Raw genomic sequence first — 25,851 nt, forward strand, 5'->3', positions numbered from 1 at the left:
CTAACAGTGCATTCCTCACACAACAATGTACTATTCTAGACCCTGCTTTACACATTCTAACAGTGCATTCCTCACAAAACAAAGTACTATTCTAGACCCTGCTTTACACATTCTAACAGTGCATTCCTCACAAAACAATGTACTATTCTAGACCCTGCTTTACACATTCTAACAGTGCATTCCTCACACAACAATGTACTATTCTAGACCCTGCTTTAACACATTCTAACAGTGCATTCCTCACAAAACAATGTACTATTCGGTAACATGTCATTAGGTCGAACACCCTTTGGATCGACCACCAAACTCTAACCCAAACCCTAATCCTAACCTCAGTAACGGTGACGCGGGTGATTATCTAACCTGCTGACGGTCGCGGGTGATTATCTAACCTGCTGACGCTGTTCAACCCAACGGGAGTTCGACCTATGGGGCAGTCCCCGTACTATTCTAGACCCCTGCTTTACACATTCTAACAGTGCTGAGTCGGCTTGCAAACGACCTTCACAACGCTCAACACGGCGACTCACTCGGCGGTGTCTCACGTGGATCAAGGGTTAGGTCACACTTACTATCGTCCTGGTTTCTGATTGGCTGCTTCTTCTGTAATCTCTCCTCTCCGTTGCTGAACTGTCTGATGAGGCTTTTCTGTTATAATTATTAATATAGAGCTTATTAATATTCATATAGAGCTCATTAATATGTAGCATATCATAAATATACTGTCTGATGAGGCTTTTCTGTCAGGACACATTATTAATATTCATATAGAGCTCATTAATATGTAAAACATTCATAATTATTAATATTTTTAATATTCTACATCCAACATAGAGCTGATTAATATGTAAAACATCATAATATGAACCTAAACATTCATTAATATTTCATAAATAAACTTCCATTAATATTTAAAGTCATAACTTTACCTTCTTCACTGATTTGGCTTCTTCTGAACTAAAACAACAACAACAACAACAACAACACAGCATTAATTCAGTGTTCATATATTCATAACATAACATAATAGAATATATGATCACATTGATTGTGACCGAAGGTTGCAGTTTACCATGAGAAATGTCGCAGCTTGTCTCCGTCTGTCTGTCTGTGTCAGTCAGTCAGTCAGTCAGTCAGTCAGCCAGCCAGTCAGTCAGTCAGTCAGTCAGTCAGTCAGTCAGTCAGCCAGCCAGCCAGCCAGCCAGTCAGCTGTCAGTCAGTCAGTCAGTCAGTCAGTCAGTCAGTCAGTCAGTCAGTCAGTCAGCCAGCCAGCCAGCCAGCCAGCCAGTCAGTACACATTTTTACAGTCTATTGCTTGGTTCCCTTGTCACTGTGACATCACAGGTGATATCACAGGTGACATCACCTATGTAAAAGTCCTTATATGGGTATTCCCCAGAATCCCTTTTATGCCCATATATGAAGATCCCTGATGTCATCGATATATATCACTGGCCAGATGGCCAAGACATGGCCTTTAACTGTGTGCTGGTTCAGATAGGGATCTCCATGTATGGGCATTAGATATATTGTATGCATAAGGATACATATTATTATTAATAAAGGATAAAATAAAATACAAAATCTGTAACGCCTCAATGTCTATAGCTGACCTGTTGTGACATCACATTGTTGACCGTCACAATCCATATATGGTGATCCCTGATGTCATCAATATTAAGGCTATATTTGGCAATGCCCATATATGGACGCTCTATGGCCAAGACAGAATCCATTTGCAAATCCAGACTATATGGAGATCACGACACTGACATCATCAAAACCAGGATATCCATACATGGAGACGACTGGATCATCACCTAGATCTCCATATATGGAGCTGACCTTGACATCTGATTCCCAAATGAGGCACTCCTATAGGGCAACAACACTAATACTAGTAAGACACCTCAGGGTGACTTGCGACCTCAGGGTGAAATGCGACCAATTCTTGGCCATCTGGCCAGTGATGTATATGGGACCAGTTACTCATATATGGAGACCCCTTCATGATAGTTATGTTATGTCAAAACATGCCCATATATGGACATTACCAAATATGGGCATTCCCATATATGTCCTTAATATTGACAATATAGGAATCTCCATATATGGGCATAAAACGTATGTCAATTAGTAATGCCAAGCAGGGCCTTGGTGAGTTATGGCCTTGGTTTGATGCCTGTGGATCTCCATATATGGGCATAATGGGGTACCCTAACATTCTCATTTTCGGCCTGGGATTTATGACAATCTCCATGTATGGGGATAAAAGTTTTTTTTTCTTTTTCTGGGATATGGACTTTTATACCCTGAGAAATCTCGTAGCTTGTCTGACTGTCAGTACAGGAAGTGATGTCACGTGACATCCTTTTTATGCCCATATATGAGTCATTCTGTACCACATCACTGTGACTCACTGACATCACACTGACCTCACTTCCTGTACAGCCAGCCAGACAGACAGACAGACAGACAGACAGACAGACAGACAGACAGACAGACAGACAGACAGACAGACCTTGTATGCCTATCAATATTAACCCCATATCTGGGAACGCCCATATATGGACATATTGCGTCAGTCTATGCAACAATGCCTTGGAATAGATGAATAAATTACATAATAAGACCTACTGCAGTTTGACGACCGTTTCCAGATCTGTTACAAAATCCTTCAGAGCTCGAAGCATCCGGGAGTCATTTGATACGCTGCCATACAACTCCTAATATGGAGATAGAGAGAGAGAGAGATAGAGAGAGAGAGAGAGATATCACACTGTCATACAAATCCTTATATGGAGAGAGAGAGAGAGAGACAGAGAGAGAGAGAGAGAGAGAGAAAATAGCAGATCTACAAGCTCTCAACGTGTTGCAGTTGTGAGCTTGTAGATCGGCTATTTTCAGCATTCAACCAAGTATAAAATCAAGGCCAGACAAAAGAAAAATGTGTCAACAAAATGTAGATGTGTGAGTGTGTGTGTGTGTGTGTGTGTGTGTATGTGTGTGTGTGTGTGTGTGTGTGTGTGTGTGTGTGTGTGTGTGTGTGTGCGCGTGCGTGCGTGCGTGCGTGCGTGTGTGTGTTAGGGCATTCACGAATAGTGATTTTTAGTATTCGAATTATTCGACCTCAAAGTATAGTAGAATATTCTCAAAGTATTCGACAGGACTGGCCAAACTGGCAAATATTAAGTAAGCAAGAGGCGAACATTGTGAAAATAGCTGCGAGGCGTTGTGAGCATGTAGATCTGCTATTTTCACAACATTTATCTGTGGAACAGAGTCACATTAAATGTAATACCTACAATTCCAAGTGCTTGTCAGGGTGGGGGTCCCCAGTTCAAATATGTTTATTTTGGGGGTCACGGCCTAAAAAGGTTTGAGAACCCCTGGTATAGAGCATTAACAAATTCATCCACCAGGGGCATTGATGACTCATTCGTATGACTTCCTATCTAGCCAAGCTTAATAAACTATATATTTTTAAAGAGAAAAGTAATAATAATAATAATAATAATAATCGAATATTCGAATTCGGTGAACAACATCAAATAATGACTTTGATATTCGAATATTTGGTAAATGCCCTAGTGTGTGTGTGTGTGTGTGTGTGTGTGTGTGTGTGTGTGTGTGTGTGTGTGTGTGTGTGCGTGTGCGTGTGCGTGTGCGTGTGTGTGCGCGCGTACCTCCATGAAGACCAGTGCTGTAGGCTCTTCTTGTAGAAGGTAGTGAGTTACCTACCTCCATGTAGGCTCTTCTTGTAGAAGGTATTGAGTTACCTACCTCCATGTAGGCTCTTCTTGTAGAAGGTATTGAGTTACCTACCTCCATGTAGGCTCTTCTTGTAGAAGGTATTGAGTTACCTACCTCCATGTAGGCTCTTCTTGTAGAAGGTATTGAGTTACCTACCTCCATGTAGGCTCTTCTTGTAGAAGGTAGTGAGTTACCTACCACCATGTAGGCTCTTCTTGTAGAAGGTAGTGAGTTACCTACCTCCATGTAGGCTCTTCTTGTAGAAGGTATTGAGTTACCTACCTCCATGTAGGCTCTTCTTGTAGAAGGTAGTGAGTTACCTACCTCCATGTAGGCTCTTCTTGTAGAAGGTATTGAGTTACCTACCTCCATGTAGGCTCTTCTTGTAGAAGGTGTTGAGTTACCTACCTCCATGAAGACCAGTGCTGTAGGCTCCTCTTGTAGAAGGTATTGAGTTACCTACCTCCATGAAGGCCAGTGCTGTAGGCTCTTCTTGTAGAAGGTATCCGTGAGTTCGAGCCCAGCGCAGGGCCAGGGTCACCACCCTCCTCTTATTGGACACTGAATACTCCAACCGCTCCTGGTCCGAGCCACCAGGGGGCGCCGAGTGGTAGGTGCACACTTAATGTTAAAGATACAACCTTTACCATGGTAGAACACACTTACTAAAGCAATAAGCCACAAGAGGCGAGTGGTTACCGGGGTAGTATACACCGGCTGAGAGGAGTGGTTACCGGGGTATTATACACCGGCTGAGAGGAGTGGTTACCGGGGTATTATTGTTACGTTCCACTAGTGAGTGTCACTGCTATTTCTTGGATTAGTTGGTCCCATTATGTATATTGTAGGGTTAGGCTCTTTCCATCTCTATCTCTCCACCCTCTGTCATTCTCTACAGGCCTATTATCACCAATCATCTGCTCATCATCTCAACTGCTGCTGATCAACCCATTACCTGGTTTCCCCACCCCCTGTGGCTTCATTGGTCAGCTGGTTGATTCCTCCACCAATCCTCCTTCCCTGCTGCCCTATAAAAGGGCTGTGTGTTCCTCACTGCCAGTCTCTCTGTCACCCACACCAGTCAAATGTTTGTTGCTTGCCTAACCTTGTTGAACCACATTAAAGCTCAGTAGGGTTACTACTTTTGTAAAGGTCCACTCTAGTCTATATGCACTGCCTTGGGACAGGTAAGACGGGGGCCCTTTTACATAGACATCACGTAGGTTAAACTTTGTTAAGTCACACTAGGTAAGGCGGTGTTGCCACCCATTGTATTTATACATGCTGGATAGAGTAGTTAGGCAGGCAGGCTTTTGTTTATTGACTAGTTAGTTAGTTAGACTGTCTGAGTTCCACTAGCTGCTTTGTTTGTTATTTTGGCAACATCCTAGTCCCCTGGCAGTGTCTCTTTATTTTGACCTTAACTGTAACCTTAAACTTGTCTTTGACATTCAACAATTGTACATATTGTAAATACTTGATACTTGCAAAAGAAGAGTAAAAGCACGTTGCACCTTTTTGCTCTTTAAAACTGTGTTTATTTGCACCTCCAATGCTCAGCATCCTTTTGTTTGGTTATGTTGCAAACCTTTGTACCCTTAAGAGCTAAATGGTTTCGTAACAATTATACACCGGCTGAGAGGAGTGGTTACCGGGGTATTATACACCGGCTGAGAGGAGTGGTTACCGGGGTATTATACACCGGCTGAGAGGAGTGGTTACCGGGGTATTATACACCGGCTGAGAGGAGTGGTTACCGGGGTATTATACACCGGCTGAGAGGAGTGGTTACCGGGGTATTATACACCGGCTGAGAGGAGTGGTTACCGGGGTATTATACACCGGCTGAGAGGAGTGGTTACCGGGGTATTATACACCGGCTGAGAGGAGTGGTTACCGGGGTATTATACACCGGCTGAGAGGAGTGGTTACCGGGGTATTATACACCGGCTGAGAGGAGTGGTTACCGGGGTATTATACACCGGCTGAGAGGAGTGGTTACCGGGGTATTATACACCGGCTGAGAGGAGTGGTTACCGGGGTATTATACACCGGCTGAGAGGAGTGGTTACCGGGGTATTATACACCGGCTGAGAGGAGTGGTTACCGGGGTATTATACACCGGCTGAGAGGAGTGGTTACCGGGGTATTATACACCGGCTGAGAGGAGTGGTTACCGGGGTATTATACACCAGCTGAGAGGAGTGGTTACCGGGGTATTATACACCGGCTGAGAGGAGTGGTTACCGGGGTATTATACACCGGCTGAGAGGAGTGGTTACCGGGGTATTATACACCGGCTGAGAGGAGTGGTTACCGGGGTATTATACACCGGCTGAGAGGAGTGGTTACCGGGGTATTATACACCGGCTGAGAGGAGTGGTTACCGGGGTATTATACACCGGCTGAGAGGAGTGGTTACCGGGGTATTATACACCGGCTGAGAGGAGTGGTTACCGGGGTATTATACACCGGCTGAGAGGAGTGGTTACCGGGGTATTATACACCGGCTGAGAGGAGTGGTTACCGGGGTATTATACACCGGCTGAGAGGAGTGGTTACCGGGGTATTATACACCGGCTGAGAGGAGTGGTTACCGGGGTATTATACACCGGCTGAGAGGAGTGGTTACCGGGGTATTATACACCGGCTGAGAGGAGTGGTTACCGGGGTATTATACACCGGCTGAGAGGAGTGGTTACCGGGGTATTATACACCGGCTGAGAGGAGTGGTTACCGGGGTATTATACACCGGCTGAGAGGCGTTGGGAAACACGAGCCTCGCGTGGCTTATTGTTTTTCTAAAACGGTCACAATGTTGCAACATGAAAATCATAGCATTCCATTATTTAAAGAAAAAAGTACACTTCTCCGCCACCAGGAAGAGACATTACCTTCAGTTTACCAGCCACATCCCAGGAACGGAGAAGCCAGTGTGTGTTTATAAAGTCACGTCTTTCTTTTTGAAAAAAATAGGGAAACAACACTTAAGTGTTAGATCAGTCTCATGTTAAGAACCATATTCGATCCATACACATGTTTATTTTCATCCAGATTTAGCTGCTATGTGGGTGAACATCACATCAAAAACGCTAGCATAGCAACCTAAACTAACAGCCGAGTGGTGCCTGGAGAATAGAGGGCGCTTGTTGCCTTTACAAGCCCCGCCCGGAGCCATTCAGTCACTGTCCTATGCATGCGGGCGGTGCTTAGAAGCACCCGCACGGCAGGATTTGAGAGAAAATCAAACGTTCCCTTCTCTAGTTCAGCCTCACGGCACAGTGGAAAGAAATAACGCACCTGGCTGATTCAAGTTGGTGGTTATAGTCTCATATACCACGGCAACCAGCCAATCAGAATCAAGGAATGGAACTAGCCGTTTTAGAAAGTTAAAGATACAACCTTTGCCATGGTAGTACACACTTACAGTTAAAGATACAACCTTTACCATGGTGGTACAGTACACACTTACAGTTAAAGATACAACCTTTGTCATTAGAAATCTTCTAAAACTAATGACAGTTAACTTGTCATTCTGTTTTTGGCCACCGCTGTTCCCTAAGCTATGAAAGACCAGTTGCTTCCTCAGGCTCTGGGTAGCCATGTGCTTCACTGAATCAACCATGTGACAGCAAATACATCAGCTGATTGGCTGTTCAGAGGGACTAGAGAGAACTTGACAGCAGTACGTTCCTATTAGTCCGTGGGTCTTAAGAGATGTCGCTCTCGGGAAGGTGGCAAAGGTTACCATGCAAAGCTCTTTATCTGTAGATTATATTTTGGTATGATAACCCTTCCAGATTGCCTGGCTCCGCCCATAGACCCGCCCACTCTCTGAGTGGACTGCTTCTCTTGGTCTGGTGTTGCATAATGAACCTCTACCTGCTCTGGTCTGAGGCAAGACCAGCCAATGAGAGTCAAAGCCTCGGAGGAGGGGGCGGGTCTAACTTTTGAAAATCAACAGAAACAGTGGAGGGAGGGGAAGCTCACCAGAGTTCTTAATTGCTCCCTTTGAACTTCAAAAGGGTTCTGAACTGCAGTCAGTGATTGAGCCATACAAGTGTCAATAGCTCGTTAGTGATTATCTCTAATCAATGAAACATCAAAGACAATGACCTGTTTGGTGCCTGTCATAGAGGGGAGGGGGAGGGGGGGAATGTTTTTGTGTACACAAGTCAAACACAACCCCTCCCACCAGATCTCTTGTGATTGGGAATTTCAAATTTTAAATCCCCTCCCCTTTGAAATATCTTGTCAATGGGACAATGTCATCGGAGCAAAACAACTCCCCTCTCTGCAGTCCATTTATGAGCAGACCACACTGAGACAGGCTCAGGAAATAGTGAGTGATGCTACCCATGTTTTACATGGAGAATTTGTACTCCTGCCCTCTGGCAGAAGGTATAGTGAACCTATATGGCACTATCAGGTTTAAAAAATCCTTTGTCCCTGTGTCAACTAAAATATTGAATGAGGCTCTGAAATAGAATTGACAGTGATATTGACTACTAACTACTTTCTGTGCACTTGTGTATTGTTGTGTCCCCACTCTGTATGTGTTTCTAGTGTTGTCATTGATGTTTTATATGTGGCTGCAGTAAGGGGTGAAAACCCAAGCTAAATTTCCCTTGTGGACAATAAAGTTTACCTTGACCTTGACAATGTCAGACTCAAGCTCAGCGCAGTCTGAAATCCAGGGGCGGAGCGTCCGGTTAAGCTGGGTAAGCGGCCGCATATAGGCCCGCGAACCACGGGGCCCGGCCGTCAGATGATCAGATCATATGGATCTTTAGTTTATTATAGGATTTGGACGCACTTTACGTCCTCCGCCTCTAGGTGGGGCAGGCGAGGCCCGGTCATTGTAGCTCACATACGGGCCCGGTCTTCACTTGTTCCGCCACTGCTGAAATCAGGCTACCTTTCTGAGTCACAGCTAAATTGGTGTTATCAGCCGCTAGAGTTGGTGTTCCATTAACTTTACTATACAGGAAAAAAACTGCTTTAAGGTCTAACTAGGGGTTTTCATGATTCTGAATCCATTGCAAGCATGTGTTTCGCACAAAGAACATTCCTTGGACTAAAAATGTCCCCACAAAACTTAGTGACATAATAAAGATATTAACTAGAAAAGACAATTTCTACGAAATTTTAAGTGTGCCTGCAGCTCGCTAAGTCTGTGCAACCTTGTGTAGCGGTTGGTGTTAGCATTAGCGTTACATTTTTTAACATTAGCATTTTTTGCATAAGCTTTAACATTATGGTTCTTCATATGACACCACCCACATGTCTGTACGACAAACAGATCACGAGATAAAGGGTCACTTCCTGTTTGGTGAGGGGCACTTCCTGTTTGGCGAAATAGGCCCCAATTAAGGTTAATGACTCTTAATCAAGTCATTTGATGACACCCACGCGTCTGTACGACAAACAATTCATGAGATATAGGGTGACTTCCTGTTTGGTGAGGGGCACTTCCTGTTTGGCAAAATAGGCCCCAATTAAGGTTAAGGACTCTTAATCAAGTCATTTCACACCACCCGCGCGTCTGCACGACAAACGGTTCACGAGATAAAGGGTCACTTCCTGTTTGGTAAGGGGCACTTCCTGTTTGGTGAAATAGGCCCTAATTAAGGTTAAGGACCCTTATTCTTGTCATTTGACGCAACCCGCGCATCTGTACGACAAATGGTTCACGAGATCAAGGGTCACTTCCTGTTTGGTGAGGGGCACTTCCTGTTTGGCGAAATAGGCCCCAATTAAGGTTAAGGAATCTTAATCAAGTCATTTGATGCCATCTACGCGTCTGTACGACAAACGGTTCACGAGGTAAAGGGTCACTTCCTGTTTGGTGAGGGGCACTTCCTGTTTGGCGAAATAGGCCCCAATTAAGGTCATGGACGATTAATGAATTAAAGCTGCAAGCAGCGATGACCGGGCCCTCGCAGCTCTAGCCACGTCACAAGGCCAGCAGCCAATCAGAAACCAAACAGGAAGTCAGCCATTTCGACTAATTAGTGGCGTTTTGGCACATTTTTGGCCGTTATCACGGGTCGCACTTTAACGACAGTTTTTTGAGAAAAACTTGTTTTGTGAGAAAAATTTTGAGAGAAAATTTTTTTTTTTTGAGAAATAAAACATTTTTGAGAAAAAACATTTTTGAGAAAAAAAAATTGAGAAAAAAAAAAATTTGAGAAAAAAAACGTTTTTTGAGAAAAAAAAATTTGAGAGAAAAAAAGTTTTTTGAGAAAAAAAAAATTTGAGAGAAAAAAAAAATTTTGGGAGAAAAAAAAACATTTTTGAGAAAAAAAAATGTGAGAAAAAAACATTTTTTGAGAAAAAAAGAATTTTTGAGAAAAAAAAGATTTTTGAGAAAAAAAAAATGTATGACACCAGCCGTCTGTACGACAAACGGTTCATGAGTTATAGAGGCACTTCCTGTTTGGTGAAGGGCACTTCCTGTTTGGCGAAGGAAGCGTCAATTAAGGTTAAGGACTCTTAATCAAGTCATATGATACCAGCCACAACTCTGTACGATAAACGGTTCATGAGATGTAGAGGCACTTCCTGTTTGGCAAAGGGCACTTCCTGTTATAGAGGGGGCGGGGCTTAATCAATTACAGCTCATCCCTATTGGCTGGAAAAAGACCAAAGTTGTGTGTGCATTTTAAAGTTTAAATCACGTTGCTAGGCAAAAGTATGGCAGAGTTATGTGGCGCCAAAGTTTCTAGTTTTTTTTCGGAGTCCCCCATTCAAAGTCAATGGGGGTTTTTGAGCGTAGTTTTTTGCGAATTACGTTGCCATGGTAACGCGGATCGGAAAGAAAAGTAATAGCACACCATTCCCGGCCGAGCCGCACATTTTGATGTATATATTGCGGGGGTGGCGTAAATCGTGCGGCAGTTATTACGTGCCGAAATTTTCCCCATTCTAAGTGAATGGGGTTTTTGGGCGTCGTTTTTTGCGAATTACGTCGCCATGGTAACGCGGATCGGAAAGAAAAGTAATAGCAACCTATTCCCGGCCGAGCCGCACATTTTGATGTATATAAGAACATTACCGACCGACAGACAGACCGACCGACTTAAGTATGGCGGATTACAATAAGTGTTTTGCCATTGCATTGCATGGCAGGCACACTTAATAAAGGATATTGAGACATCAATAAAGGACACAGTTGGCTGTTGGGCATGAAGACACAATGCATGAGGACAAAGTCATCCACGGCTGGATCTGTCACACACACACGCACGCACGCACACACACACGCACGCACGCACGCACGCACGCACGCACACACACACGAACACACGCGCACACACACACGAACACACGCGCACACGCGCACGCACACGCACACACACACACACACACACACACACACACACACACACACACACACAGACAGAAGAGATTAAGTGTCATGAATCAATCTCTGCATTCTCATCCATCAATAATTCTAAATCAAACAGTATAAACACATCCACACATCTATTAATTTAACCATAAATCTATTCACCCATCCATGCCGGTCTCAGTGTGGTGATGTGTGGAGATGTGTGACCCATTAAAACATGCTACCTGGCTCAGTGTGAGGTTATGTGGGGATGTGTGACCTGCTAAAAGTTGCAACCTGGCTCAGTGTGAGGTTACATAGAGATGTGTGACCCATTAAAACATGCTACCTGGCTCAGTGTGAGGTTACATAGAGATATGTGACCCATTAAAACATGCTACCTGGCTCGGTGTGAGGTTACGAAGAGATATGTGACCCATTAAAACATGCTACCTGGCTCAGTGTGAGGTTATGTGGGGATGTGTGACCCATTAAAAGGTGCTACCTGGCTCAGTGTGAGGTTATGTGGGGATGTGTGACCCATTAAAACATGCTACCTGGCTCAGTATGAGGCGTGTCCATTCTCATGGTTTCCAGGAAGTGTTCCAGGATCTTCTCTGGTGTTCCTGCGATCACAGTGTACCTGAGAGACATGATGACATCATCACTATGAGACCACAGTGTACCTGAGGAACACCATGACATCACAATGAGGTAACCAGTAAGACTCCCTAATCGGGAGATCAGCGACCGTCAGGTCGCAGCGTGATTTTAGGGCAAAATGTGTAGGAGCAGTGTCCAAAAATGTGTTTTGCAAGAATCGGCCTCATGGTGGCGCTAGAAGAGGGCCATGTGAGAATTGTGGTTAGGCAGCCAAGGAGTGTGTGTGCAAATTTTGGCATGGATCGGGGCAACGGTGGCGGAGATATGAGCAGGGCAAAAGTGTGACTTGTGACGTGTGACTGACTGACAGACTGACAGCTGATGGAGGTTTTAGATAGTAAACTGCGACCTGACGGTCGCAATGATGACATCATCACAACGTACATAGACGTGTGCATGAGGTCACAGACATAGAACGCTAGACAGAAGCCTCCTACAGCTCTGGTGTGTTGGTAAAAAAGGACTGGCATTTTGTTATAAGGCAAACTTCCTGAATTCTGAAACACACTTCCTTGTGTGTCACAGAAGGGGACGTTCGGTTGACCAATCAGAGGCAGGACTCCCTCTTTCCCAGAAGCACTTGCTTTAGCAACGTCAATGTTTGTCTCCTTCTGCCTCAATAAAGCTCCTTTTAATTGAATGTAAGTCCCGGAAAAAGACACACTGTGATTGGTCAGAAGTCACTTTGAGTGGCAGAGTGCCTTCCACACTTCCACCAATCCTGTTTGACCAGTCAGCCAATGAAATGCAGCAGTGAAGGAGGTCGTTAGCTTTTATATCTGTGGTCAAAGACCAGGGGTTCGCAAACCTTTTTGTCTCAGGTCACCCCATGAATATTGTTTTAATCCGAGGCACCCCTACATTATAAGTCTCACTCCCAGTACCTTATATTTATATAGCATATCGTCGTTGTCGGGTGGAAACCTTGTATGTCCAAAACCGTTAGTTTTGTATTTATCATCTATAAAATTATAAACTAGTAGATAGATAGATAGATAGATAGATAGATAGATAGATAGATAGATAGATAGATAGATAGATAGATAGATACCTTTATTATCCCAAGAGGGAAATTCAGTAATCTATAAAAAAGGCATCTATAAAATGATAAACTAGTGAAAACAGCAAATCTACAAGCACACAACGCCTCGCGTCGCGAGCCGTTGTGTGCTTGTAGATCGTCTGTTTTCACTAGTTTTGTGCGACAGAGGTTTCTGCCTGACAGTAATGATACTTTAGTGATTATTTTTCGAGGAAAACGTTGAGATAACAGCCATTTTGGTTAGAACTGACTGAAAATAACTTTGTACTTCAAGTTTAAAATGATACTAGATATTTTTTCAAGTGTCCATATAAATTCCAAATATGATCAAATGATCTCGCGGCGCCCCTGGACTGCCGTCGCCGTCACCCACTTTAAGATCCATTCCCACCATAACTCCCAGAATTCACAGTAGAATTATGTGTGGGACACTTCCAGTTAACAGCAGACATAAAAGCTCACGTCGCGTCGCAGATGCAACCGTTGTGAGCTTGTAGATCACACTCGGCTGCGACGCCAGAAGCTGCTGCAAGCCTTCTGCGCAATGCACACACACACGCACACGCACACACACACACACACACACACACACACACACACACACACACACACACACACACACGTACTTGATGCTTCCCAGGGTGGAGGTGCGAGGACTCTTCTCCAACACCAGGACAGGATGATCATGTTCTTTAAGACGCACCGTGTTGGCCTCCACATCCTATGAATACAAGAACATTAACACTCCTCATACTATGAATACAAGAACATTAACACTCCTCATACTATGAATAAAATAAACATTATCACTCCTCATACTATGAATACAAGAACATTAACACTCCTCATACTATGAATACAAGAAACATTAACCTCCTCTTAACGTATTAAGTGCCGTTCCCGCGAATACTCGTGAAATATTAAAAGGTATCTAGGGTGCCGATCCCACGATCGGCACTGAACACCTACCGTCCGGTGAAAAGCCCTGGCACGGGTGGAGTCACCGATTCATCATCATCGCGCATCCACGTGCACACAATAGTGATCCCATCCCATAGAAACCAACGGTCTTTCTCATCTTTACAGTCCATTTTCTAAAAAAAAAACACTTTTGATGCCAAGGATGACGTTGGATTCTCGCTAAAATAGCACAAGCATGAAGGCATCCATCTTCCACCACTGTTTACATTTTGGACCAGAACTAGTTCCAGGTGAATCTTGAACATCGTCAAGTAGGAATTGTTAGGTCGATCTACTTCCGGCCTTCAAAATAAGAGACTGGCCGCAGACGCAGAAAGCGACCGGCACGCTGAACAATTAACCCTTTCATGTCGGTGGCACTAAATCGGATACTATGAATACAAGAAACTTTAACCTCCTCATCCTATGAATACAAGACAACACTCATTCTATGAATATAAGACATTAGCCTTATTCACCAGGCGGCCATGTTTGAAATTTGCATTGAAACCGGGTGGTAACTGGGGTGGCATTGCATTAACTTAAATGGCAAGATGGCCGCTGTGTGAATATGGTCAATTAACACCGTGTTGGTTGGTCTCTGAGAGTCTGTCTGTCTGTATGTAATCCACGTATCTCGAGAACCGTTCGTCCCAACGGCTTCAGATTCGGCACGCGCGTTCCCCGCCGCGACGCAGAGTGCCGTGCCCAGCCTCGACCCGACACGATGCGTGGTTTTCCCGAACCGGTGCGAAACGTTCGGAATCTCCGTATGCGGAGATGATTGTTGACATCAGGCTGTTTCTGAGGAAACCGGTGCAAGAGCTGACTCATTGTGACATCACTTGATAAAAGACACTGACAGACACAGTCAACAAAAATGCCATGGTTACGTATTGAATGTCATCAGTATGACGTGTTCTCATGTCACAGATCTAGCAGCTGACATCTGCGTATGCGAAAGGTTCGGAATCTCCGTATGCAGAGCTGATGTCTGAGTTTTCCGGAACCGGCACTGTGTCTGCATAGATCTCCATATATGGGCATAAAATGGACACAGACAGACAGATAACTCCATATATGGGCATAAATGGACACAGGCTTTGATTCAGTTACTATATGGACGTACCCTCAGTATCCTGTTGAAGTCCTCCTTGTCGACTCTCAGGAAGTGACAGTTGTCTTCTCTCAGAACGATGGACGCGGCGCGCGGAGCGTCTGTGACCAGAGCCAGCTTCCCGAAGTCATCGCCTTCATGGAGGGTACACACCACCCCCTGATGCACACGCACACACGCACGCACGCACGGACGCACGCACGCATGCACGCACGCACGCACACACACGCACGCACGCACACGCACACACACGATGGTTTAGTGATGAGTCATCACTTTTCACAGTTTTGTGGGGGCCGTTTTTAGCCCAAGGATTTTTTTATTTTTTTTTACACAGTTAGACCCCTCACATTCCACTTCCAATTTATTTGGGAGTATTTTTTTCCCTTATAGTACAGTGTACAGTAAGTGAATGAGACCCAGAATTACCCTAGCTGTCAAACATTTTGCTAGGGATGTTGAATTTCAATCTTTGTTAGATATGTTACTAGACACCTTTACCAACACATTGGTGTTAGATATGTTACTAGACACCTTTACCAACACATTGGATATGTTAGATATGTTACTAGACACCTTTACCAACACATTGTTAGATATGTTACTAGACACCTTTACCAACACATTGGATATGTTAGATATGACACCTTTACCAACACATTGGATATGTTAGATATGTTACTAGACACCTTTACCAACACATTGGATATGTTAGATATGTTACTAGACACCTTTACCAACACATTGGATATGTTAGATATGTTACTAGACACCTTTACCAACACATTGGATATGTTAGATATGTTACTAGACACCTTTACCAACACATTGGATATGTTAGATATGTTACTAGACACCTTTACCAACACATTGGATATGTTAGATATGTTACTAGACACCTTTACCAACACATTGGATATGTTAGATATGTTACTAGACACCTTTACCAACACATTGTTAGATATGTTACTAGACACCTTTACCAACACATTGGATATGTTAGATATGTTACTAGACACCTTTACCAACACATTGGATATGTTAGATATGTTACTAGACACCTTTACCAACACATTGGTGTTAGATATGTTACTAGACACCTTTACCAACACATTGGATATGTTAGATATGTTACTAGACACCTTTACCAACACATTGGATATGTTAGATATGTTACTAGACACCTTTACCAACACATTGGATATGTTAGATATGTTACTAGACACCTTTACCAACACATTGGATATGTTAGATATGTTACTAGACACCTTTACCAACACATTGGATATGTTAGATATGTTACTAGACACCTTTACCAACACATTGGATATGTTAGATATGTTACTAGACACCTTTACCAACACATTGGATATGTTAGATATGTTACTAGACACCTTTACCAACACATTGGATATGTTAGATATGTTACTAGACACCTTTACCAACACATTGTTAGATATGTTACTAGACACCTTTACCAACACATTGGATATGTTAGATATGTTACTAGACACCTTTACCAACACATTGGTGTTAGATATGTTACTAGACACCTTTACCAACACATTGGATATGTTAGATATGTTACTAGACACCTTTACCAACACATTGGATATGTTAGATATGTTACTAGACACCTTTACCAACACATTGGATATGTTAGATATGTTACTAGACACCTTTACCAACACATTGGATATGTTAGATATGTTACTAGACACCTTTACCAACACATTGGATATGTTAGATATGTTACTAGACACCTTTACCAACACATTGGATATGTTAGATATGTTACTAGACACCTTTACCAACACATTGGATATGTTAGATATGTTACTAGACACCTTTACCAACACATTGGTGAAGACATTGTTTGGTAAGGAATGTATTCCCAGCTATGACAGGTATTCTGATAATCCCTGACTTATAGGGCTGACTTATCTGAAAGACGCCATAAGGACGAAGAATGCCTGATGTGATATCACAACATTTAGAGAATCCACAGCTCACAGCCTTTACTGACAACATTGTTTACACAGAACTTATTTAAGTATCCATCCTACTGTCATCATTTTAACCTAGAATTGGCCAACATTCTTTATTTCTGATGTCACACAACTTTTGTTATACTTGGCACAGGGGCGTCAATTGGGTATCACAGGGGTATGCAGCTGCCATACTGCCACACTTTTCACAGTTTTGTGGGGGCCGTTTTTAGCCCAAGGAATGTTTGTTTTGTTTTTTTTGTGCAAAACAAGGGGGAAAATAAAAAAAATAAAAGTTACTTTTAAATATAAATCCATGAATGTCTCTTTGTCTATCTCTGGTTATCTGCTGGTTATTAAGTTGTTAAATTACAGTAAAATAACTTAAAATAACTAACAAGGTATTATAATTATATTCTCCACACTTGTAATCTCCCCATCTTGACAGAATGGTATTCCCAGGTTCCGCAGGTCAGCTGCACAGGTGCAATGCATTATTGTTAATTGTGGCACGTTTACTAACATTCCAAGTTTAGCTGCACTAATTGTAATACCTTGTTAAAGTGACCATTTTGTTAAATTTAGCAATTTGCATACCCCTGCCATACCCAATTGACGCCCCTGGGAGGCTGTGTCTCTAGTTTAGTTTAGTTGATAGAATCCATTGCTAAAAGTAATAGTTGATGTTTGAAGCTCTAATGGTGGCATCCAGGTCTCTAAAAGTAATAGTTGATGCTTGAAGCTCTAATGGTGGCATCCATGTCTCTCCTGACGTCTCGTCTCAGTCCTCCAGACTGCCTCAGACCGTACTGAATGACCGCTAGCTTGCATAGCGTCTTCAGACTAGGACTCGAGTCGTGGAAGATGTACATGTCGTTGTCCGTGTGGAATCCCATGAAGACGACCGCGCCGTCTCCCGCTATGCAGTGGCACCTCTGAGACGTGGTAAGAAGAGGGCCTCCTTTCCCCCGGTGCTTAACAACCTTATCAACCGGACTCCAGGCGAAAGTCTCCGCGTTGAATTTCCACACGTCGTTGAAGAAGCGGGTCATGTTCACGCCGCCGAACACGTACAGCTCCCCGCGGTGGGCAAACGCCGAATGACTGCCCCGTCCGTCTGGACGAGGCTCTGCGTGAGGCGGCGTGTTCGTCCAGCAGTCGGTCTCGGTGTCAAACACTCTGATGGTGTCGTGGTACTGAGAACTCCAACCCTCCCAGCCCCCAAATACAAACATCTTTGTCCCCATGATGGTGGCAGAGTGACCTGATGAAGCAGGTGGTGGAGTTCCTCTGGTGTTGATAAAGGACCACGCCATGGTGGTGGTGTCCAACTTGTAGATGTCATTGGTGTATTGGAGTGGTTTGGTGTTTCCTCCATGGATGTACATGACCCTCCCCAAGACGCAGGCTGAGTGGTTGTACGTGGCCTCTGGAACGCTCCCACAAACCTCCAGTCGGAACCATCGGCGGGCGCCCACGTCAAACGCACAAAGGTAGCTGTACGACGTACACGTGTAGCGTGTATACGCCCCCCATACGTAGACCACGTCTTCTATCAACGCGGCCGTGTGGCCCGCCGGGCCCGTGGTGGCTCCGGGAGCTTCAAGACGGTGACGAGATCTTCCAGTTGCTTCGGGGTTCAACAGCACGAAGATCAAAGACACCGTGTTGAAGACGCTCACGTCAAAGTCGCGCCCAAAGAAGAAGACCTTTGTGCCCACGACCACAGCGGAACGAGAGTCTGTGTGGGAGGACATCCCATGCACGGTCCAGTGCAACCTTGTTGGTTCCATCATCAAACTGGTTTATCAGATTCCTTCTGGAAGCAGGCTTCGCTGCCGCAGGGGAGTCTGTTAAGAGCTTAGGCAACGATGTGTGACTTCATGATGCAAGAACATTTGAGGTGCGTCTGCATGTTGATATGATGAAGGTTCCTTCGTATGCAGTTGCCTTTCTGGCTGCAGCAGGTGAACGTGAAGGTTTGTGCTTTGCTCGTCTTCCAAAGAACTTCTGGGGTTTTCTCTCCAAAGCACCTGGCACTCTGTGTGCTCTGCTTTTAAACCAATTTGCCTCAAAAGTATGACATCAGCCTTGTCCAAATATGGAGTTCCGTATACCTTATTCTGACGTCATATGGTAGCTGTTGTGTTAAAGGTATATTCCACTTTAAAAAAAAAACTCTGCCTTGCATGAGTCTGCCTCCCCAGGCTCAGGGCTTCTCCCCATAAAAAAAAAAGAAATGAAAAAGGTTATTGAGAAAACACAGCCTGCTCACATATTAGGAGGGTAGTATGAGTCACCAGAAAAAAATAATGGGTGTTTTTAATGAATCTATCATGGTTAAAATTGAGTTTGAAGTTACAATGGGTGTGTATGTGGAGAGGCCCTGAGCCTGGGGGGTAGGGCTGTCCTCGACTCAGGATTTTTGAAGTCGATTCGAGTCGCGGGGGTTAATCCGACGCGTCGACGAATCGTTTTATAAAAAAAAAAGAAAAAAAAAAGGAAAAAAAAGTGTTGCTTTAAACCACGTCAATAGGCCTACAATAAAACAGTAACATGAACATTGTTTTAAGCATTCAAACTTGTTTTCAAAGCGAAATAAATCCATCCGTTATTGCCGTGCATAGCCTACATGAGACTTAACCTGCGGGCGGACATTAAATGATTGATTCATGAAAAGATTGCGTGCATCCATATAGGCCTAATTGTGAATCATCAATCGTGGGGCAGAGAGAGAACAGAGACGAGAATAATGTATTTCTTTGACAACACAAATGCGTGTCTGTCATTTATTATTTTCACAGGTTGTAACTTATTTTCTTTGACACAGAACAGTTAGGCCTACAGGCTACAGGACCTCAATGTAAATAAAATAAGCCTTTACATCTGTACCTCTGCTTTTTTTGTGCAAAAAAATCTAACGAAATGTATATTTTCTGTAAACAACAGCATTATATGAACAATGAATTAAATGACAAAACAATGTCATAACGGTGCGCACTGCGCACCGCGCTGAACAGCTGACACTTTCTTTTTCAGATCGGAGGCCTTAGTAGTTTCAGATCGGAGGCCTCAGTAGTTTCAGATCGGAGGCCTTCGTAGTTTTGACATCACACAGTAGCCTATTTTCTTTTATATTCAAATAAAATACAAAAAGTGTTCAAATTCACTTCACACTGTTCACACACAGTGGTTAAAATAAAACGAATACCTATCGTTGTAAACAAATGATTAATAAATAAAGCCTCACCAGCCTACACTAGGCTATTGAGTGTATTCATTCATACATAGAAAAAATAACACAGGCTACCGACCTTGGCTTGTTGCATCCCCCCCCCACCAAAAAAAAAAAAAAAACGAAAAGAGGAAAAGACAGTTTGTCACAGTGAGTCCACTCAGTCCAGTCCATTGTTCTATTTATCCTTATCTTTATCCTTCTTCTCCTTAATCCGTAGCTGTGGGTTGAGCTGTCTTAAGTTGTGGGCGAGAAACACAAGTTTGTCCACGTTCTTTGGAAGAAGTGAGCATCGGGTTTTGTTAACAATAAAGCCAGCCTTTGAAAATATTCGCTCGGACGGCGTGGATGTGGAGGGGACGCAGTGCAGCCGTCTGGCTGCCAAGGCAAGCCTGGGATAGTGGTCCTCGTTTTTTTTCCACCAGCGCAGGGGTCCGCAGTCGTCAGCTTTCGTTTGGTTCTGCAAGTAGGCCCTCATTTCATTCTGAATAGACTGCTCTTCTTGTCCATCTTCTTCTGTTGACATTGACATTAGCATGGCAATCTCTTTCTCCTTTTCCTCCTTTTTCTTTTTTTGAGTCGGCTGACTTTCCTCTTCGGAACTTTCAACCTCTTCACGTACACGTACCGTTGGTGTCGCCGCTGTCGCGTCTTGTTTCTCCTGAGACAAGAATTCAGCCAGATTAGTCACCGTTACATATGCCTCATCTCGTTGAGCATCCGACAGGAATGTCAACTTTTTGAAACGTGGGTCGAGCACTGCGGCTTGCACATATAGGCTGTGCTGAAGTTGTGGCCCTGTTAATCCCCATCTCTCTTCGAACTGTGCAGTAATCTTTCTCTTCAGGGCTTTGATGACCGCACTGTCGTCCTCGCACACTTTCAGGTGGCGTGTTTTCATATTGATGAGCATAGGTACAGTAGCAGACAAGGATGCATTCAGTTCCTGTGACAGCAACTCAGTAAGAGTAATCATGGGCTTCAGAACTGAAACGAGGTCTTCTGCTACTCTCCACTGTACCGATGTCAAGTCTAGGTCACGATGTGCCTTCTTGGTGACGAGGGGGTCAGAGAGCACTGCAGTAACTGGCCATCGCTGCTCGACAAGGCGATCGAGCATTGAGTACGTGGAGTTCCATCGTGTTTGCACGTCTTGGATTAGGCTGTTCTCTTTCACTTTCTGTGTTTTTTGTTTATCTGTGAGCGCTGCTGTGGCCTTCGCACTTTTTTTAAAATGACTGACGAGCCGCCTAGCAGCTGCGATGGTGCGGCAGGCCGGTTCCTCCTTTAAAGCTGCGTTAATGCACAGTTGCAGTGTATGCCCAGCGCAACGAACCGATTGGACTCTTCCCCAGGATGGATTGTCGGCTAACTTGCTCATGCAGAGAGTCATATTTGATGCATTATCGTGCGCAATAGCAACCCGCTTCTCTCCTGGAATCTCATATTCATCCATGACTTCGCTGAGTCTGTTCGCGATGTTTTCTGCCGTGTGACTCTCAGCCATCTCTTTAGTTTCCAAAACATACGACTCCGGTTCCCAGTCAGCAGAGAGCGTATGTCCCGTTACTGTCATGTACGCTTCCATTTGCAGCGACGTCCACATGTCAGAAGAGAAACTTGCAGCTGCGCTGTCATTGATTTTCTCCTTAATCACCTCTTTTGTTTCGTCATATTTCTTCGATATGTGCTCCATTATAGTCTCTCTTTTGGGCATTGTGTATTCTGGTTCCAGTAGTTCAATTAGATTTTTGAATCCTATACCCTCTACAATGTTCACGGGCCTCATATCAAGAGCAATGAATTCTGCAATAGCGTTGGTAATAGCCCTCCTCCGAGCCTCTGTAAACGGCGGTTTGAAGTCCAGCTTTCTCTGTGTTAACTTCGGCGAGTCGGTACTGTCATCACTGCTCGCATCTACTGAATGGACCTGTGGCAGAATGTTTTAAGTAATTAGACTTATTATTGTAGTAGTCATAATTAAAATATTAGGCTACAACGAGCCTATATAATAATAGCCTAATTAATCATAGCCAATGACAGCTGTGCAACTAACAAACTCACCCGTTCCAAATGTTTTGCCATGGCTGTTGTTGACGAGTGGAACGCAAATTCTTGCTTACAAAGTAAACACTGGACCTTTTTAGGGGTCTTGTCCTTCATAAGCTCAAAATGCTTCCAAACCTTAGACTTTTTTTGAGACATGTTTGCTTTTTAGTTGACCTTATAGCTGCGACTGTGCGATACAAACTCTCCTGCACGCATGGCCTTCCTGCTAGTTTACCGCGCATGCGCAATCCCCAAAAAATAAAAGAAAATGAGGAATCGACACAGGGAATGTGAGTCGACGTCAGGCTCATTTTCCGACGCGTCGATTCGTCGATTTTTAGAGGACAGGCCTACTGGGGGGCAGATAACATTTACATCAAATATTTAAATATTGAATGAAGCAAATTAAAAACTGTTCAGGGTGTTCATAAAAGCCTGATTAGATGATAAAGTGACCAAAAGTTTTTTGGAAAGAGGAATATCCCTTTAACACAAGGATGTCATGGTACAACAATCCTACAAATGGTCTCCTCAATGGCCCTGTTTACTGGTGCTATACCAGTACGATACCCATGTACCTTACAAATAGTTCTTAAATGTCAAGGATGTTCACGATCACAACACCAGAGGCAGCTCCACTAATCATCATCAACGTAGATTTAACACTAAACAAGGCCCTAACTTGTTCTCCTGCTACACCATCAACATGTGGAACGCCCTTCCACAAGCCCTAAAGGAGAGCTAATCCCTAGCCTCCTTCAAAATCGGAATGAAAAGTCACCTTCAGGCGGCTGCTACCCGTGACTTGTAAATACACTAAGCCCCCATGCTCCCCCCACCCTTTTTTCTGCCTTTGTATTTGATGTTATGCTTTTGAAACTGATATTATCCTAGATAAAGTACTATGTTCTATCCGTCTGTCTTTCAATGTTATATGAGATACATAAAGTGGTTCCTGTGTAAATAAGCTGTAAAACTTACTAGGAACTCCTTTTAGTTGACCTTGTACCAGTGATTTGTGCTGTCATGAAACTGTACTTTTCCCTATTGCAAACTTAAAATAAATTATTCAATCAATCAATCAATCAATCAATCAATAGAATCTATTGACCAAAGGTCCCCCGGCACAGTGGTTGAGAAACCGTCCTTTGGTGTGCCCCTGAGAAGGCTCAATGTGCCCCTTGAAACTGCTTGAAAACCATCAAATATCTAAATATTGACTGAAGCAAATTAAAATATGTACAGGGAGTTCATAAAAGCCTGATTAGACCATAAAATGACCAAAAACCTTTTTGAAAGTGAAATATCCCTTTCACCGGGCCGGAGGCGCACGCCGCGCACCGGAGGAGCGGAGCCCCGGAGCATGTGTCCCTGTGGAGGTCCGTAACATACGAGGACCAGAGGATGTGTCCCTGTGGAGGTCCGTAACATACGAGGACCAGAGGATGTGTCCCTGTGGAGGTCCGTAACATACGAGGACCAGAGGATGTGTCCCTGTGGAGGTCCGTAACATACGAGGACCAGAGGATGAGTCCCTGTGGAGGTCTGTAACATATGAGGACCGGAGCATGTGTCCCTGTGGAGGTCCGTAACATACGAGGACCAGAGGATGAGTCCCTGTGGAGGTCCGTAACATACGAGGACCGGAGGATGTGTCCCTGTGGTGGTCCGTAACATATGAGGACCGGAGGATGTGTCACTGTGGTGGTCCGTAACATATGAGGACCGGAGGATGTGTCCCTGTGGAGGTCCGTAACATACGAGGACCAGAGGATGAGTCCCTGTGGAGGTCTGTAACATATGAGGACCGGAGGATGTGTCCCTGTGGAGGTCCGTAACATACGAGGACCGGAGGATGTGTCCCTGTGGAGGTCTGTAACATACGAGGACCAGAGGATGTGTCCCTGTGGAGGTCCGTAACATACGAGGACCGGAGGATGTGTCCCTGTGGAGGTCCGTAACATACGAGGACCAGAGGATGAGTCCCTGTGGAGGTCCGTAACATACGAGGACCGGAGGATGTGTCCCTGTGGAGGTCCGTAACATACGAGGACCGGAGGATGTGTCCCTGTGGAGGTCTGTAACATACGAGGACCGGAGGATGTGTCCCTGTGGAGGTCCGTAACATATGAGGACCGGAGGATGTGTCGCTGTGGAGGTCTGTAACATATGAGGACCGGAGGATGTGTCCCTGTGGAGGTCTGTAACATACGAGGACCGGAGCATGTGTCCCTGTGGAGGTCCGTAACATACGAGGACCAGAGGATGAGTCCCTGTGGAGGTCTGTAACATATGAGGACCGGAGCATGTGTCCCTGTGGAGGTCCGTAACATACGAGGACCAGAGGATGAGTCCCTGTGGAGGTCCGTAACATACGAGGACCGGAGGATGTGTCCCTGTGGTGGTCCGTAACATATGAGGACCGGAGGATGTGTCACTGTGGTGGTCCGTAACATATGAGGACCGGAGGATGTGTCCCTGTGGAGGTCCGTAACATACGAGGACCAGAGGATGAGTCCCTGTGGAGGTCTGTAACATATGAGGACCGGAGGATGTGTCCCTGTGGAGGTCCGTAACATACGAGGACCGGAGGATGTGTCCCTGTGGAGGTCTGTAACATACGAGGACCAGAGGATGTGTCCCTGTGGAGGTCCGTAACATACGAGGACCGGAGGATGTGTCCCTGTGGAGGTCCGTAACATACGAGGACCAGAGGATGAGTCCCTGTGGAGGTCCGTAACATACGAGGACCGGAGGATGTGTCCCTGTGGAGGTCCGTAACATACGAGGACCGGAGGATGTGTCCCTGTGGAGGTCTGTAACATACGAGGACCGGAGGATGTGTCCCTGTGGAGGTCCGTAACATATGAGGACCGGAGGATGTGTCGCTGTGGAGGTCTGTAACATATGAGGACCGGAGGATGTGTCCCTGTGGAGGTCTGTAACATACGAGGACCGGAGGATGTGTCCCTGTGGAGGTCCGTAACATATGAGGACCGGAGGATGTGTCCCTGTGGAGGTCTGTAACATATGAGGACCGGAGGATGTGTCCCTGTGGAGGTCCGTAACATATGAGGACCGGAGGATGTGTCGCTGTGGAGGTCTGTAACATATGAGGACCGGAGGATGTGTCCCTGTGGAGGTCTGTAACATACGAGGACCAGAGGATGTGTCCCTGTGGAGGTCTGTAACATACGAGGACCGGAGGATGTGTCCCTGTGGAGGACTGTAACATATGAGGACCGGAGGATGTGTCCCTGTGGAGGTCTGTAACATACGAGGACCGGAGGATGTGTCGCTGTGGAGGTCTGTAACATACGAGGACCGGAGGATGTGTCGCTGTGGAGGTCTGTAACATATGAGGACCAGAGGATGTGTCCCTGTGGAGGTCTGTAACATATGAGGACCAGAGGATGTGTCGCTGTGGAGGTCTGTAACATATGAGGACCAGAGGATGTGTCCCTGTGGAGGACCCTGTGGAGGTCTGTAACATACCGGTACGTGGGCCAAAACGGCGGAGGAGACGCTGTAGCGAGGCTCGGAAGGACGATTGCAACGCGCACACAACTCCATGATATTGTTCTAAACCTTCATCCCGGGCCATCCAAATTACAACCCCCCCCCCCCCTCCCTCCTGTATTGCAGAGAGGAGCATCCATCTGCATTTTTTTTTCTTTTTCTTTGTTGTGACTCGACACTGGTCACTTCTTT

General features: G+C 44.8%; 1 protein-coding gene across 1 annotated transcript in view; it reads right to left on the bottom strand.

The window, feature by feature from the left end:
- LOC308285620 (rap guanine nucleotide exchange factor 4-like) overlaps nt 1-25,851 on the bottom strand; it is a gene marked incomplete at its 3' end in the record, with an annotated part of 103,222 nt that overhangs the window by 34,258 nt on the left and 43,113 nt on the right. Inside the window, exons 12-19 of the mRNA XM_080726433.1 lie at nt 14,881-15,027; nt 13,418-13,512; nt 11,644-11,729; nt 10,891-10,983; nt 4,217-4,374; nt 2,638-2,726; nt 930-957; nt 573-648 (exon numbers count right to left, since the gene is read on the bottom strand). Coding sequence (XP_080582559.1) covers nt 573-648; nt 930-957; nt 2,638-2,726; nt 4,217-4,374; nt 10,891-10,983; nt 11,644-11,729; nt 13,418-13,512; nt 14,881-15,027 — 772 coding nt within the window. The remainder of the gene's footprint in view (nt 1-572; nt 649-929; nt 958-2,637; nt 2,727-4,216; nt 4,375-10,890; nt 10,984-11,643; nt 11,730-13,417; nt 13,513-14,880; nt 15,028-25,851) is intronic.

This window comes from Nannobrachium achirus, assembly GCF_963921795.1.
Source record: "Nannobrachium achirus genome assembly, chromosome: 5".
NCBI lineage: Eukaryota > Metazoa > Chordata > Actinopteri > Myctophiformes > Myctophidae > Nannobrachium > Nannobrachium achirus.